Source organism: Apodemus sylvaticus, chromosome 19, assembly GCF_947179515.1.
Source record: "Apodemus sylvaticus chromosome 19, mApoSyl1.1, whole genome shotgun sequence".
Taxonomy (NCBI): domain Eukaryota; kingdom Metazoa; phylum Chordata; class Mammalia; order Rodentia; family Muridae; genus Apodemus; species Apodemus sylvaticus.
Genome location: NC_067490.1, coordinates 2,933,628 through 2,948,360, shown reverse-complemented (window position 1 = coordinate 2,948,360; position 14,733 = coordinate 2,933,628). Strand labels below are relative to the sequence as shown.

At 57.9% G+C, this 14,733-nt stretch overlaps 4 protein-coding genes across 7 annotated transcripts; 1 reads left to right on the top strand and 3 right to left on the bottom strand.

Moving 5' to 3' along the window:
* Positions 1-384: 384 nt before the first annotated feature.
* Positions 385-2,890, top strand: Rnf5 (ring finger protein 5). The gene is made up of 6 exons (XM_052164410.1): positions 385-714; positions 1,700-1,718; positions 1,813-1,925; positions 2,017-2,071; positions 2,147-2,264; positions 2,340-2,890. Exons 1-6 carry the CDS (start codon positions 575-577, stop codon positions 2,435-2,437), a joined length of 543 nt encoding a protein of 180 aa, XP_052020370.1. The 5' UTR covers positions 385-574; the 3' UTR covers positions 2,438-2,890.
* A 148-nt stretch (positions 2,891-3,038) lies between these two features.
* Positions 3,039-6,338, bottom strand: Ager (advanced glycosylation end-product specific receptor). 3 transcript variants are annotated; one of them, XM_052164385.1, is made up of 11 exons: positions 5,665-6,338; positions 5,375-5,481; positions 5,080-5,272; positions 4,843-4,907; positions 4,657-4,744; positions 4,384-4,566; positions 4,137-4,267; positions 3,880-4,021; positions 3,625-3,651; positions 3,389-3,515; positions 3,039-3,297 (listed from the first exon to the last, which is right to left on the bottom strand). In XM_052164385.1, exons 1-11 carry the CDS (start codon positions 5,714-5,716, stop codon positions 3,201-3,203), a joined length of 1,212 nt encoding a protein of 403 aa, XP_052020345.1. In that variant the 5' UTR covers positions 5,717-6,338; the 3' UTR covers positions 3,039-3,200. The 3 variants fall into 3 exon arrangements, 2 of the variants coding, with proteins under 2 accessions (XP_052020345.1, XP_052020346.1); XM_052164386.1 differs by lacking the exon at positions 3,625-3,651; XR_007974467.1 differs by lacking the exon at positions 3,039-3,297 and having other exon boundaries at positions 3,444-3,515; positions 3,625-3,795.
* Positions 6,339-6,435: 97 nt separating this feature from the next.
* Positions 6,436-10,944, bottom strand: Pbx2 (PBX homeobox 2). The gene is made up of 9 exons (XM_052164384.1): positions 10,705-10,944; positions 9,867-9,940; positions 9,397-9,644; positions 9,121-9,311; positions 8,844-8,979; positions 8,608-8,761; positions 8,236-8,324; positions 7,872-7,958; positions 6,436-7,781 (listed from the first exon to the last, which is right to left on the bottom strand). The coding sequence occupies exons 1-9, from the start codon at positions 10,923-10,925 to the stop codon at positions 7,689-7,691; spliced, it is 1,293 nt and encodes a 430-aa protein (XP_052020344.1). The 5' UTR covers positions 10,926-10,944; the 3' UTR covers positions 6,436-7,688.
* A 758-nt stretch (positions 10,945-11,702) lies between these two features.
* Positions 11,703-13,594, bottom strand: Gpsm3 (G protein signaling modulator 3). 2 transcript variants are annotated; one of them, XM_052164409.1, is made up of 4 exons: positions 13,149-13,594; positions 12,850-12,940; positions 12,475-12,674; positions 11,703-12,253 (listed from the first exon to the last, which is right to left on the bottom strand). In XM_052164409.1, the coding sequence occupies exons 1-4, from the start codon at positions 13,350-13,352 to the stop codon at positions 12,116-12,118; spliced, it is 633 nt and encodes a 210-aa protein (XP_052020369.1). In that variant the 5' UTR covers positions 13,353-13,594; the 3' UTR covers positions 11,703-12,115. The 2 variants fall into 2 exon arrangements, with proteins under 2 accessions (XP_052020369.1, XP_052020368.1); XM_052164408.1 differs by having other exon boundaries at positions 12,850-12,952; positions 13,149-13,593.
* Positions 13,595-14,733: the final 1,139 nt, after the last annotated feature.

Here is a 14,733-nt window from a genome sequence, read left to right as displayed (position 1 = left end):
CCGGTTGGCCCGTTCCACGCCCTCCCATGCTTATTGCGCATGCTCATTCTTCTGCGTCATGCCAGCCAATCATTTGATTTGGAACCATTCGCTCTAAAGTCCAATAGGAACCCGGTCAGTCTTCGAAAGAGGAAGAGAAGGAGAGAAAGCAGCTCATAGTGGGCGAGTTCTGTAGGCCTGAGCCAATCCCTTCTGAGCTTTGGTTGTGACTGGCAGCTGCACTGACGAATCAAAGCCCCTCTAGCTGAGCGACAACACAGGCCGAGCTCATTATTACCAATCCCTGGGCAGTTCATAGTGACTGACGCCTTGTCAGCCAATCATCATCGTGCAAGGGTAGGCCCTACACCTTTTCCGCCCCCACTCCTTGGATCAATCGTGTCCTTTGAATCCTGCATGATTGGCAGGCACCTCGACCAATACTGATGAGAAAATCTTGAAGTCTGCCCAACGATCGTGGGCCGAAGGCGGTCCTGCTTTGTTGGGGCGTGAATGTGTGTGTGCCGAGTGTGAGTGTATATGTGTGTGTGCCTGGGGGTACTGAGGGCTACGTGGGGGCGAAGCAGAACTTGCCATGGCAGCAGCAGAGGAAGAGGACGGGGGCCCCGAAGGGCCAAATCGCGAGCGGGGCGGGGCGAGCGCGACCTTCGAATGTAATATATGTCTGGAGACAGCTCGCGAAGCTGTGGTCAGCGTGTGTGGCCACCTGTATTGGTGAGAATCCGAGTCGGGCTGGGGGTGCGGAGGCGGGACTCATCTTTGTGCTGGGGGTGGGGGGCCGAGAGCGGGGACCATGCAGTTTTTTCAGATGACCCGAGGGCTTATGTCCCCCCTCCCTAGCCCTCCCCACACACACGTAGGGGAGGCCTGAAGTGGAGACTTGTGTCTTTGCTGGTGTATGTACATGGGGCGGCGGTGCGGGAAGGGTCACTCTGTGCTGATATGTCTGGAGAGGAGGGTCGTAGGAGCTGGTGCGTGGTATGTTATGAGGCGGGATGGGAAATGGGGGACCTGAACCACAGTACCCCGTTAGATCTACCCAGCTGTTGAGATAAAAATAGATGAGAGACTTTTCAGTTTAGGGCATGTGCCTGTCGGAGGAGGGAAAGATCGAGGGGCTATGGACCTAGATGTAGGCCATATTACGATGAGATGTGGGAGGGGGTGGTTTGTCAAACCTGAGGACAAGGGCATTGTGTAAGGACAAGATGGAGAGGTTAAAGGGTCATGGAGAGAGGGGTTTTACTGTGCTTGAAGTAAGAAGGAAAGAACAGTGTGGGTGTTTGTAATGGTGGGAGTCTGGAGGATTGGGAGCAAGAATGGAGTTCAGGCTGAGAGGAAACCTGTTGAATTGGGACGTTCTGAGGCAGAAAGAGGAGAGGCTGAAGGAGAGCTGTGTGTGTGTGTGTGTGTAGAGGGAGACAGAGAGAGACAGGAGAGACAAATGCCAGAAGAGAGAAAAGGATCAAATATGCTGAGGACTTTGAGGGTCCAGTGTGAGCACCTGTGAACTTCAGGTATCAGAAGTTGAAGTCAAGTTATCAAGTATGCTAGAGGTTGCCGGGAACATGGAGAGAGAGAGGGAGAGAGCGCTGTGGCAGCAGTGCCCGGGCGGGAAGACGGGCAGTGGGCTTCCGTGTCCTGGGGTCTGCAGCAGTTTTCTGTAGTTTGACACGTGCTTTCTGTTTTTCTCATCCAGCTGGCCCTGTCTCCATCAGGTATGCATTCATGAGATGGACGGACGGAACAGGGAGGGTCAAGGAGCTGGGAGATGCTCTTTGTACTTGAGAACACTTCCTATTTTCTTTCCAGTGGCTGGAGACGCGGCCAGACCGGCAAGAATGCCCGGTGTGTAAAGCTGGCATCAGCAGGGAGAAGGTCGTCCCGCTTTATGGGCGAGGGAGCCAGAAACCGCAGGATCCCAGGTGAGATCCGACACGATGCCCAGGGGAGCCCAAGGCTTCTGTCCTAAGTCCGGGTGTGAAAGGCGCTGACTGCCTCTCTCCTGCCTCTCAGACTGAAAACTCCACCCCGCCCTCAGGGCCAGCGACCAGCTCCAGAGAGCAGAGGGGTGAGTCTCCTTGTCCAGCTGTGTCCCTCCCGTGCCCAAGCCTGTGGGTTTCCCTGATTGTCCCTGCCTCCCTAGGGGTTCCAGCCATTCGGTGATGCCGGGGGATTCCACTTCTCCTTTGGTGTTGGTGCCTTCCCCTTTGGCTTTTTCACCACCGTGTTCAATGCCCACGAGCCTTTCCGAAGAGGCGCAGGTAAGAACGTTCCCAGATCTCCCCCAGGAGCCCCTCCGGCCCTGCAAGCTTTTGAAACTTTCCTTTCCCCTACAGGTGTGGATGTGGGACAGGGTCACCCGGCCTCCAGCTGGCAAGATTCCCTGTTCCTGTTCCTCGCCATCTTCTTCTTTTTCTGGCTGCTCAGTATTTGAGCTGTGTCCCCTCCTGCCCACCTCCAGCTAGAGGAGAATCAGTATTGGGAGCCCCCGCTGGCCCTTCCTTGCCTTTGGACCACCCTCACCTCCGTGACCCATCTCTGTCTGCTGAGGCCTCTCTCGGGAGGGTGTGGGGGTGACACTCTGCTGACGATGGGAGTGCCTGCTGCTGTGTGCTGCTGGCCCAGTAGCACAGCGACTCCAGCCTGGGCAGGCAGACAGGTGTCCGGTTCTCCCCTCTCCCAATCCTTTGCTCTCCCCCAGATTTCTTGATTTGGTGTTTAAAGGTGGGCTCTCCCCAACTCCTCCAACTTGACTTAATTTAATTTTTCTCTCCCCACTGTCTAATATGAATTTTGACTCTTGAAGTGTCTCTTTCCACCCCTCACTACCTCCTTTAATTACAAATTCAAAAAATTATAGTAATAATTAAAAAAAAGGTGAAAAGCATTGCTGGGAAGTGTGCCCAGTCTCTACCTCCAGGGCAGTGCTGCTCTGACCAGCCTGGTGTGGCGGGGGAGGCAGGAGTGAGCCCCGCCCTTGCGAGGTCCCCAGGCTGCCTCTCTCCTGCACAACACACAGATGACAACCAGCGGGCAACGCGTGTCAGGTGTTTACTCAGCATGGATCATGTGGGCTCTGGCTGGAGAAGAAAGTGCCCCAAGGTCGAATTGGGGTCGTACGGATTGGGGGAGCTGGTCTGGGGCCAGCACAACCGAAGGGAAAGTCGGAGGTGCAGTCGGGGTCTGCCCGGGCGCCCTTAAGGTCCCCCTGCACCAGTCTCTGGCGCCTCAGCTTCCTCTGACTGGTTCAGCTCTGCTCGTTCCTCCTCATCCTCCTGGCTCTCCGGGGCCTTCCTGAGAAGGAGCAGTGTTGCGCGTTCCGCCTCCGCCGCCCACTCCACAGCCCTCCCTCACGTGCTGCCTGGAACCCGCGGCTTTCACTCACCTCTCCTCGCGCCTGGGTTGTCGTTTCCGCCACAGGATGGCCCCAATGAGCAGGGCGGCTATTCCCAGGCCTCCCAGGATCCCCAAGGCCAGGGCTAGTGGTCCCAGCCCAGACCGACCCACAGAGCCTGTAGGGACACAGGGAAGATTGAGGGCATAGCTCTAGCACACTACGCACTCCTGTGACCCCAGTCGCGCGGCCATATGCGCCTCTCTGACTTTAGCCCTGTCCCTCACCTTCAGCTGGCCCCTCATCGCCAGTTTCTGGAAGACAAAGAGTGGTCAGAGGGAAGGCTTGAGCTCAGGCCCAACGGCATCTCCCCTCAGCGGAGAAGCTGGGCTTCTCTCTTGGCAGGCTTTTGGGTGCACTGAGGAAGGGTGACGTGGCTTGGCTATCCGGGTTTATGTCTGAGTCGGGTAGGGAGTTGGAGTCTTGTGTCCCTCACCTCAGCCCCTGCCCCGCCCCGTCCCCGGGATTTGGGGAGAGGTTACCTGCGACCCTGATGCTGACAGGAGGACTTTCCTGCGGTCCATGGCTAGGGTGGGTGGCCACGCAGCTGTAGATCCCCTCATCCTCATGTCCTACCTCAGGGAGGAGCAGCACAGGGCTGGGGGCAAGAGGTAGGGGTGCACCCTGGTGTTAAAGAGGGGCGGAGACTGTTAGAAACCCACGCACACGTCCTGGACTCTTCATCTCCAGAGCCACACACCCTGTCTCCCAGTCCACCAAGGCCCTCCAGGTCACTCACATCCTTTATCCAGTGGATTTGAGGAAGGGGCTGGGCAGAGGTGGTACAGGTCAGGGTCACAGTGCCACCCGGAGCCACTGTCCCACCTTCAGGCTCAACCAACAGCTGAATGCCCTCTGGAGACACAGGCTCTGGGTGGGGACGGGCATGAAGTCCATCAGGACACCTGGCAGCCAGCCTGAGGGCCCTGGGATTGACCCCTGCCTCCCTGAGAGCCAAACTGGGCCCTCACTCCCGCCCTACTCACCCCTGACTCGGGGCTGGATGGGGGCTGTGTTCAGGGGTCTGCGCCGGGGAAGGCCGAGGCTGACGCTGCAGGAGAAGGTGGGGTGGGTGGCTCCACCCTGGGCTGGGGTCACTGTCAGCTCTGACCGCAGTGTGAAGAGCCCTGTCTCAGGGTGTCTGCTGGTCTCTTCCTTCACGATTGTTTCTGTGGTTGGTATGATGAGATCAAACACCCAAAATGGTACGGAGGGCTATCGGGGAGAAGGTAGTGGGGTGCAGGCACCCTGGTACTCACCTTTGCCATCGGGAATCAGAAGTTTCCCATCCAAGTGCCAGCTAAGGGTCCCTGCAGGGTAGCTTCCCTCAGACACACATGTCCCCACCTGGAGAAAGTGGAGACCTCACCCTCTGACTCTGTGGAAGGCACTATCGGCCCACGTCTGCATTCAACAGACCCTCTATTTTCTTGTTTTTCTACTACCTTATTAGGGACACTGGCTATGAGTTCAGAGGCAGGATCCACAATTTCTGGCTTCCCAGGAATCTCTGAAGGGAAAATTCAGTCAAAAGCCTGCGTTTGGAGGCTCTCATACTCCAGGCACGGGAGGAAGAGCAGTGGAGATCAGAGTTCTACACACCCCAGGGCTGAGAGTCAAGGTCAGGGGTAAATGAAGGCTTTTTGTTAAATGCAAAGTGACCCAAGGCCTGGGACCCTTACGGTAGACTCGGACTCGGTAGTTGGACTTGACCTCCTTCCCGTGCCTGTTAGTTGCCCGACATCGGAAAGTCCCCTCATCGACAATTCCGATAGCTGGAAGGAGGAGGGAACCGTTGGGGAGGATTCGAGCCACGCTGTCCCAGGGGCCTCCCTGGGGGGAGAGCACCTTCCAAGCTTGAGTCCTTCCTGTGTTCTGTGAAGAAGAGAAAAACCTAAGCAGGCTGGGCCTAGGCAGGGCGGGGTGCTGGGGTCCCCAGCTGAGGTTGAGTGGCCAGGTATGGGGGGTCCTGCTTACCAGTTTCCATTCTAGCTCCTGGGGTGGCTTCTTTGGGGCCCCCTTACAGCTTAGCACAAGTGGCTCTCCAATCCGGGCTGTGATATTCTGACCACTGGCTACAGCTCCTGGGTGGTGGCGGCATCATGGGAGGGTGGGAGAGGAGAGGTGAGGCCGGGGGTGTAGGACAGGGGTGCTGAGGGTCTTGGGAAAGTGGTGCCCAGGTTCAGGGGGATTTCTAGGGAGAAGGGAGGTCCTGGGGTGGATAGCAGGGCTGCTGAGGGGGAGATGGGTGGGGCTGGGAGGCTCACCCCACAGAGCAAGAGCCAGCACCCAGGCTCCGGCTGCGGTCCCCGCTGGCATGGTGCGTCCCTCCAGGCTCCGGTTCTGTCTGCCCTTCTTCCCGCTGTGCCACTGCCCTAGGTGGGGCTTGCACCCTCTACCCTGCCCCCATCTCCCATCTCGTCCTGTCAGAGAATGCCAGGAATCTGTGCTTCTGGGACAAGAGTCCTTCAGGTACTAGAAGCAGTCTCACCCCACCGAGGGCCTTGGCAGCCTCTGGGCACAGCCTCTCCCTGGGTCCGGTTGTACACCAATAAAGATCTCATGTCCTTCAGCCCACTGAGTAGTTCCATGAGCCCGAGGTTCAGGTGCACTCTCTTGACCTGGGCAGGTTGTTAGGCATCACAGTCCAGCCTGGTCTGTTGACATTCTGGGCACATCTTTGTAGTGAGGATGGCTCCAAACGTATTGGAGCTTTGTAAGAATTATTATTTTGGGGGAGGTATTTTTTGTTGGTTTTTTTGTTTTGTTTTGTTTTTTGGGAAAAAAAATTCTCAACTAAACCCAAGGGAAAAAGAAATCTCTTTATTTAAAACTGCCATTTCTTTTTTCTTTTTCTGTGAATCTACGAGTTTACAAGTGAGGAGAGAAACTGCCCCTGGCCCCTGCCTCCCACCGCCCTCTTCACACACCCCTTAGTTCAGCCTGGGCCTCTGATGGGAGGGTCCCCACTGTGACAGTCTGAAGAGCCTGAGGATGTCTGAGGGGCCAGGTAGAAGGGTTCGGGGCTGAGATGAGACTTTGTTGTTTTTTTTTTAATCTTCCCTCATACCTGGCTTTCTGTGACCTCCCTCCTCTCCCCACTCCCTTGATTTTGGCATGAGAATAAGAACAGAAACACTCATTTCTGGGATGCTGGGGGAGGCGCGTATAGAAGCACCCAGCCCATATTTAGCATATTTGGCAAGAACTCCCCTCCCCGATCAATCTTTTCCCACTCTGCAAACAGTTTAAAAAACAAAACAACAAAAGCCTTTTGGCTTTTTTTCAAAATAATTGAATTCAGTTCCAGCCTTGCCCAAAGGTTATTGGGGAGGTGTGACGGAGACAGGAGGCTCAGGGGCATCAGGTTCCACATCAAATACAGCAGAGATTTGCCCGCACAAGCTAAGAAACACCTAAGTGTCCAGGCTGAGGACACAGTGTCCTGCAAAATCCACTTCCCCAGTGGAAGGCCTGGAGCAAGTGGCCGTCACCAGTGCTGTCTCTTCTCCTACTAGGCCCCTTTGGCTTGCTCTTCTCACGTGGGTAAACAAAAATAAACCAGCATGTTTATTTGAAACACACACCCACACCTACACACACCCAAAACCCTACTTCTCCAAACTATTAAAAATCAAGGATCACCACTACCAACAAAAACGATTTAAAAAAAAAAAGATTCAGGGTTTCTTTTCTTAAAAAAAAAAATAAAATAAAATAAAAAAAGTCCAACTCCAAAGCCTAGTCAACAATTTTCTAAAGTAGCAGAAACTCCCTCCGAGGTAGATATCTGAGTCAGACACTCTTGTCCACCGAGCGGTTCTATTGGTTTAAGATGAGCTGCATATGAGGTAATAAAGCCGTCTGGAGGGGCAGAAGGTGGGGGATGCATGGGGGAGGGTGTTGGCCCAGGGCCTCTGTCCAAGAGTCCCCATTTTTGGCATCTCTCGGTCGGGCAGGGCTGACATCTCCAGATTCCAGAGTGTTAAGTGGGGTGGGGAACAGAAGCAGGGGAGCCCAAGACACACACAACTGGTGTTAGGTTGTAGATTTAAGGGAGAGATCTGAGAAACAGTATCTGGTTTTGGTGAGAGGGGGGAAAGAAAAGAATCGGGGACACCCCACTCTCCCTGCCCTGTCGTCAGCACCCCAGCACCGAGTGTCTGGTTGGGGAGGGCACAACCCCCATCGCCCTCTGTCTTGTGCTTCTGTGGGGTCTGTTCTCTAGATGCCCAGAGTCCTCAAGAGCTGCCTGGTGGAGCCCCCAGACCTGTGACCTTGAGGGGCAAGGTCAGTTGGAGGTGTCAGAGTGAACACTTCCTGGTCCCTCCGTTGGGGATGTCACCGAGGACGGGGTCACAGCCTCCTGCCAGCCACCATTGGCCTGGTGAAAGAGAATGAGAGAATGGGAAATGTCACACTCACGCCCTGGTGAGTCAGAAGCTGCAGGTCACAGGCCCTTCGACCCACTCACCCGAATTTCTCGAGGACTGTATATCTGGCCTCCCCCGATGTTATCCCCGTAGCTCCCTGGCCCCATCGAGTGTCGGAGCGATTCCACCTGCAGGGTACAAAGAAAGGCATGACACCCGCGGAAGCCTTAGAGGGGGCCTTTGGGGGTGGGTCAGGATATGGGGCCAGTGGCACAGCTTAGCCATCAAGCTGAAGTGACCTGAGCCTGACCCCTGGAACACACCTAAAGACGGGAGAACTAACCGCACAGAGCTTCCTTCCCCTGTGATGACGACACATGTGCAGTCTCTTGTAAGCCCACCCTACCGCCTCCCTATCATGCACGCAGCACTGAAAGAGAAAAGAAGAGGTGGGGGGCTTCTGACCTGGGAAGCAGGGTAGGAATCTCCATTGAGTCCGGGCATCCCCAGAAACATGTCTCCGGATCCTGAGAGATTGAAAGAGCTGCCAGAGCCTTGGGAGGGCAGAGAGAGAATCAGAGAAAAAGCCCAGGACCCTTGGGTGGGGGACAGGAGGTAACCCCAGCCCTTAGCTTCCAGAAGATTACCCACAGAACAGCAGGCCCACCCTCAGAACAGGCTACTTGTGAACTGGCTTACCCACCTAAGGCCCCTGACATCACCGCCCCATCTTAGCCTGGTCTTCCCCCTCACCCCCAGCCCCCCAAAGACCTCCTTGCTGTCACCCCACATGGTCAGAAGCGGAAGCAGAGCGGCCAGCGTGGCAGCGGGCTCCACCTGCAGAGGAAGGGGGCGTCGGAGAGCTGGTGCGGCTGTGGCCCCCCTGGGCGACTGACACGGCCGTCTTCACAGCATAGATATTTGCCTCCTCTTGGAACTTCCCAATATTCTTCTTGTAGCGAATTCGCTTGTTACCGAACCAGTTGGAAACCTGGAGCGTTGGGCAGAGAGGGTCAAGTGGAACCCGTTCTCCGGGTCCCCTCTCCGTGCGACATCCGAGGGCCCCGGGGTACCTGAGAGACGGTGATGCCACACTTTTTGGCAAGCTCCTCTTTGGCCTCCTCACTAGGGTAAGGGTTACTCAGGTGGGAGTAGAAATATTCGTTCAGGACCTCAGTGGCCTGTTTGCTGAAGTTCCGGCGTTTTCGTCTGCAGAGAGAAGCATTGGGCATGTCAGAAACTCTAGCATCATTATAGTGCCCTTCTGGATGACCGAGCAGCCCAGGGGTCTCGGAGAGGTATGGGCGGGCACCAGGCACCGGGGCGAGGCTCAGGGGTCCCGAGCCCCACCTGGCATCCAGGAATCGGGAGCGCAGGATCATGACGGCCTCGCACGTGCTCTGCTTCAGCTGCATCTGGATGGCGCTGAACTTCCGGTGGATGATGCTCACCATGCGCTCCATCTCCTTGGGGGCGACGGGCCGCGTGCGGCTCTGCTCCCTCAGCAGGTTCATGACGTGAGTTGTGAACTCATTGCACGCCTGTTGAAGCAGGCAGGCTGTGGAGGAGCCCCGGGCCCTTTTCACTCTCTGGGCGGCCTCTCCACACCTGCCCGCCTCTCCTCACCTGCTCGTACTTCTCCAGCTCTGAGTGGTAGATGTGGCGGATCTGGGCAAGCTTGCTGCGATAGTCTGAGTGCTCGATGGAGTTGTCCGGGGACACGCCACCTCCCGAGGCCGCAGCGGCGGCGGCAGCGGCGGCGGAGCCCCCCCCTTTCTCGGGTCCGGCCACACCCTCCGCCAGAAGCATGTTATCCAGGCGCATCAGCTGCGGGTCCACCGGCTCCTCCTCTTGGGAGCTCCGGATGCTAAGGCCTAGCAGGCGGGCAGGCAGGCAGGCAAGTGGACTTAGGGAACCCCTCACCCTGTCAAAGCCCCGTCCTCAGACCCGGGGCTCCAGGCTACCCTTCCACACTTCCTTTACAGCAGCCTCTGTGACGCTCACTGTCTTTCCTCGGGGCTTCAGGTGGTCAGAACTGCGAGCCCCAAGGTATTGCAGGGCTCCCAGAAGTGACAATCAGAGGGGCACCCACGTACCAGTTTTCTCCTTGATTTCACACAGGACACTAAACAGGGCAGGTTTCATTCGGTGACAGTTTAGGGCGTGTTTCCTTAGGAGGAACGGGAGGAGAAAAGGAGTCAGGCGGCAAGCAGGAAGAGGGGTGCCAGCGAGCAAGGTGGGGGCACAATCTGCGAGGGGGTAAGTGGGAACGGGGGCGGGGTGCAGACGGAGGGATAGTTCTTGAGATCAGCTGCCATAGCTTCGGGAAGCAAGCGGCTGGGCCACAGGAAGTAGAAGATGCAGGCAATGGGACTAAAGTCACCAAGGGCGGGCGGAGGCTAAGGATGGTTCAAGCAAAAAGATGGAGAGAGGATCTACATGACTGAAGAAATAAAGGTGCTGAGGTCGGTCTCGGAGTGGGGGAGACGGAGGCTGTCAGTGTGAGGCGGGAGGGAGGCTGGAAGGGGGGTGCCCTGCTCCCTTGGAGTTCTGTGCAGTGTGGGCCGCGCGGGGGAAGAGGCCCCGACCTCGGGGGAAGGGAACGTGTGCAGATCCTGGATCCCTACGTGGAGAATGGGGTGGGCTAGCCAGAGAGTTAGGAAGGAGGACAGCTTTGGCAGAGAACAGTTCCCAAGTCTGGGAGCCAGGAGGTGGGCCGGTGTAGACTGTAGGGGTCAGCAAAAGGTTAGGAGGGAGTGAGACCTCCTGGGGTTCCCTCCGTGGAGGCTTCAGGGCCTAGGGGCAGAGCAAGCTTTGAGAGAACACCAGAACTAAGGAAAGAAAAGAGTTGCGAGATCCAGAGAGGGCCCGGGGGGAGGGGGGCTGGCGGAGGACTCCGAGCTGTGAGCGGGGTCCCGGGGTGGGGGCACTCACTTGGCCTGGGCCTCGTCCAGGCTCTGGTCGGTGATGGTCATTATCTGTTGCAGAATGTCCCCGATGTCTTGCTTCCCTCGGCCTCCCGGGACCCCCCCACTGCCCCCACCGGGGTCTCCGCCACCGGGAGGCTCGCCAGGGCCCCCGGGCTCCCCACCTACCAGCCCCAGAGCCCCACGGCCCCCGCCCGGAGGGGGCGGCCCCAGCAGCCGCTCGTCCATGGCTGGGGGGGGGCCCTGGGGCCCCCTCCCTGCTCGCCCCTCCCCCCGCCGGGTGACTTCCCCCCCAAACTCGCCGGGGCCGCTGCTCCCTCCGCCCCAACCCCGCCCGGCAACCCGCCTCCCAGCTCCCCTCGGGGGTTCACCCCGGCACTGAAGGGGAGACCCGGGGTGCCGCCTGGGCACCCCCACAGGAGACCCCGGCCCCCGGCGGCGGAGAAAATGGAGCCGGAGAGAGAGCGAGAGGAGGCCCAAGCGGGGGTGTGTGTGCGAGAGGAGGGAGGAGGGAGAAGGGGGAGCGAGGGAGGCGGCTGGGGGAGGGGAGCGGGAGGAAGAGGAGGGGAGGAGAGGAGGAACGGGGAGGAGCCGGGGGCGGGGAGACGCAGGCCGGGCTGCGGCGGCGGGTGGAGGCGGGGAGCAGCCCTGCGGCCGGGGAGCGGCTGGGATGGCCCCGAGGCTGGCCGGGCGGGCGCTGGGGTGGAGGGCGCCTCGGCCACCTGGGTTCCGAGGCCATGGTCGGGTGGTGCGGACGCCGGCCTCTGGAATGTTCTCCGACGGCTCGGTTCATATTTCTTGTTCTAATGACTCCCCTCCTTGTTCGACTTAATTAAAACCGGGAGACTGGGGGCTGGGGGAGATGATTAGGGAGGTCTCCAGCCGCTGCTTAATGAGCCGGTAATTAACCAGCCAGGGAGGGGAGCTGGCCTCTGGCCAGATCGCGGAGAGCGGCTGCCCCAGGCCTCACCTGCCCACCTCGCACCCCCAGATACCAGGCTCCAGTCCAGAGGGGAATCACGTTTATTCGTACAACCAAAACATCAGACGGCCTCAGCAGCAGGGTGGGGCGGGGCTCGGGGTCGCTTCCCCGCCTCTGGGCCCCTCTGCCTGGGCCTGGGTGCTAGTGCTGGATGGTCTTACTCTTCCTTTTCTCGGGCCTCAGCCCTCACACCCTTGACAGCTCGGGATCGAAACCCCTAACTGTCCTAGGGAGTTGGGTCTGCCCTACCTTGTTTATCTTCAAGGTTAGAGGACTTGTCCCAAGTCCAGTCCCCAGGGAAAGTGGGGTGGTAAATACTGCAATTTTAGCCGGGTCTTCAGTCTCTGGAACCCCAGCCAGACAGGGTGGAAGACCTTCGGGGAGTGTCCCAGCTTTGAGTCCCAGAGAGAGAAGGGACTGGTCGGGAGCTCTGGTCTCAGCAGGTGTGTGGAGGGGGCCGGGATCTCTGCTCCTCCATTCGACCTCCACCCTGAACTCTCAGCAGCAGCTCCAGGAGCTCCTGCCCCCCGGGGGGAAGGGGCGGGTCAGACCGTTGGGCTTCAATCCGCTGGCACTAGAGATGTGGAGGGAGAGAAGGGCATTGGTAGCCTGTGATGATTTGGGGTATGAGGGCCAGGGTTGGTGTGGGGCAGATAGGAAATCTGGAATGGAGGCTAGAGGCTGACCAATGGGAGGAAGAAGTTAAGGCTCAGCAGGCCGGCTAGGAGACCAGGGTCTTGCCTTCATGGATGAGTGTGGGGTGGGGGTGGGGGTAGAGTGGTGGGACGGCCTTACCTGGTGACTGAGGATGGTGCTGTAGAGCTGTTCTTTGTCTTCAAGAAGCCGGGGTGGGGTTGGGGCTAGGCTTGGGGGGGACTTGGGGGTGTGGAAGGTGGCCCTCTGTTCCTCCAGGCGGCGGGACTGGGCTTCCGCCACCAGGTCCAGAAGTAGCTCAGTCTGCAGGGAGAGCAGGGAGCCAGAACGGGGCCCCAGGGCTATGGGAGAGGAGGGAGGAGGGTTCAGGCCCAGAGGCTGTGGAGGAATGGAGTAGCAAGGGGTGGGGACCGGTGAGCTGAGGACTGGGTCAGCCACCAGCAGGTGTGTGGTTAGTGACCTGTGCTGGGGTAGCCTCGGTGATGGGGTCAAGATCTTCCAGGGTTGGTGGGGTACCTGTATGTCGGGTCCCAGGAGGAGGAGGGGAGGGAGGAGCAGATCTCCAAGGCCGAGCGGTGGCGTTCACAGGGGGCCAGTCCTGATCATCCTGCGGGAGACTCTGTTACCAAGACACGTTCATTCCAGTCAGGGGAGTGTGTGGGCGGAGGGCTAGGCCGGTGGCCCATTTCCCCCGTGTTTTTGTTCCTGTCTTGGTGTGCCCAAGCTTTCCCAAGTCTCCTGTGTCCACCTGTCACTAGGACCCACATGCCCCTCTTCCTGGGTCGGTCCCCCGACCCGGCACCCCATCAGCTCACCTGCTCACCATCTTCTTCCTGGGGTCTTTCTGCCTCCATCCCCGGACTTGGGGAGAGACACTGGGAGGGGTGGCTGGAATTTGGGAGGAGGACCGGAACCTTGGGTTCCTGAGGGGAATGGGGGCTGGAAGGGGTGGGGGCGAGCTGGGGGCTGGATGCCTGGGTACTGAGCAGGAAGCTGGGTTCCTGGTCAGCCCCCCCCATGGGCCCCGCCCATCTCTGTAACTTCCTCCATCTCTTTTTCCCACCCAAACAGCTTGTTTGACCTCCCCTGCCCCAGGGGAAGACAGAGACTGGGAGAAAGCCCAGCTGCAGGAGTAGAGTGCTCTCCTCGCGGCGGATTCCTGCCGGCTCATCCCCAGAGCCTCCGGCTCATCCCCAGAGCCTCCGTAACCCCCTAGCCGGCCACACTACTCTTCCATCCCCACCTCCCCTTCAGCTCTCTGTCAACACCGGAACTAACTTCAACACAGGAAGTGGTTTCACTCTTCGGGATCCCCTCCCCCAAACCAGGTTCCTTCTCTCCCTAAGACTGATCCTGATGTAGGATTTGACCCTCCTCATCTCTCTTGAGTTAATGGGTCAGGGAAAGGCATGCTAAGACTCGCTGACCCCGGATGTATTGCTCGCAATGCATCTTATGCCCTAACACTGGCCCAGCACACAGTAAGTAGCCAGAGACGGGGGCTGAAGAGTCATGACTGTCCCAAGCATTAGACAGTGGGCAGTATGAGGGAATGTTTACTGGCGGCCCAGCTAGTGTAGACAAGGGTCAGGGGAAGAGTTGCCCAGGGATTCGAGAGTGGAATACTGAACTTAGTCAGCCTTCCATCAGTTCTAGCAGCCCCAAGGAGGGAGCAGGACGGACAGACAGACATCTGGGGTCTTCACAGGTGTCTGCCCTGGGAAGCTGGAGCGAGGGACTTGGAGCTTGAAACTGGATGAAGAGAGCCTCAGAGTGTGAAAGGAAGGGTAATGTGGATTGTAGTAGGTTTCTCTGCTGATGTAACGAGCCAGTTCACGCCAAATTAAAAGTACAAAAGCATATAACAGTATAAAAGGCAGAGAGAGAGGAAGAGAGGACACAGAGAGGGAGTGAGTAACCAAATGTCTGGATTATATAGGGAAGAGCCTCTGGGGGAAGGGCAGTTCAGGCTCCTTCTGGAACGTTCAGGTCAGGGGCCAGGGCATGACAGCCTTATCTGGGGTTGCTGGGAGAACCTGGAGACCAGGAGAGCTCTGGTATGTTAAATAGGCCCTTCGACTGCTTGTCCTGTTTGATGCTTAACAGACCATAGTAGCATTTACCTCACAGAGTTACTAAGGGTTGACTGTGACGAGGCACTGGAGAGTCGTCCAGAATGCCGCCCGGCTTATCAGCCTTGAGGTGAAGCCTCGAGGCTGATGTGTGAGCAGTTCAAGATCCTCCTGTCTCTGGGCCCCTAGGAATCTGCTGTTACAGCCTTTGGACACGGTTATCACTTTGTATATGTTAAGACTATTGGAGATTCTCACTTTCAGTGATATCCCAGATGAACTGGGATCCCCAGATTGTCGGTTTGCCCATAATTTATATTTAAGACCC

Bases quoted from the DNA above. Each gene is read 5' to 3' on its own strand.
- Pbx2 (XM_052164384.1), bottom strand. From the start codon at position 10,925: ATGGACGAGCGGCTGCTGGGGCCGCCCCCTCCGGGCGGGGGCCGTGGG. The intron at 8,762-8,843 runs GTACCCCGGGGC...CCAACGCTCCAG, and splicing joins GTGGCATCACCGTCTCTCAG to GTTTCCAACTGGTTCGGTAA. The intron at 7,782-7,871 runs GTGAGTGGGTCG...CTCTTTCACCAG, and splicing joins ACAGTCCTCGAGAAATTCGG to GCCAATGGTGGCTGGCAGGA.
- Rnf5 (XM_052164410.1), top strand. From the start codon at position 575: ATGGCAGCAGCAGAGGAAGAGGACGGGGGCCCCGAAGGGCCAAATCGC. The intron at 2,072-2,146 runs GTGAGTCTCCTT...CTGCCTCCCTAG, and splicing joins CAGCTCCAGAGAGCAGAGGG to GGGTTCCAGCCATTCGGTGA. The intron at 2,265-2,339 runs GTAAGAACGTTC...TTTCCCCTACAG, and splicing joins GCCTTTCCGAAGAGGCGCAG to GTGTGGATGTGGGACAGGGT.
- Gpsm3 (XM_052164408.1), bottom strand. From the start codon at position 13,352: ATGGGGGGGGCTGACCAGGAACCCAGCTTCCTGCTCAGTACCCAGGCA. The intron at 12,953-13,148 runs GTGAGCTGATGG...TCTTGGTAACAG, and splicing joins AGGAAGAAGATGGTGAGCAG to AGTCTCCCGCAGGATGATCA. The intron at 12,675-12,849 runs GTACCCCACCAA...CCTCTCCCATAG, and splicing joins TCCTGGGACCCGACATACAG to CCCTGGGGCCCCGTTCTGGC.
- Ager (XM_052164385.1), bottom strand. From the start codon at position 5,716: ATGCCAGCGGGGACCGCAGCCGGAGCCTGGGTGCTGGCTCTTGCTCTG. The intron at 5,482-5,664 runs GTGAGCCTCCCA...GCCACCACCCAG, and splicing joins GCTGGCTCTTGCTCTGTGGG to GAGCTGTAGCCAGTGGTCAG. The intron at 3,516-3,624 runs GTGAGGGACAGG...GTGTCCCTACAG, and splicing joins CGATGAGGGGCCAGCTGAAG to GCTCTGTGGGTCGGTCTGGG.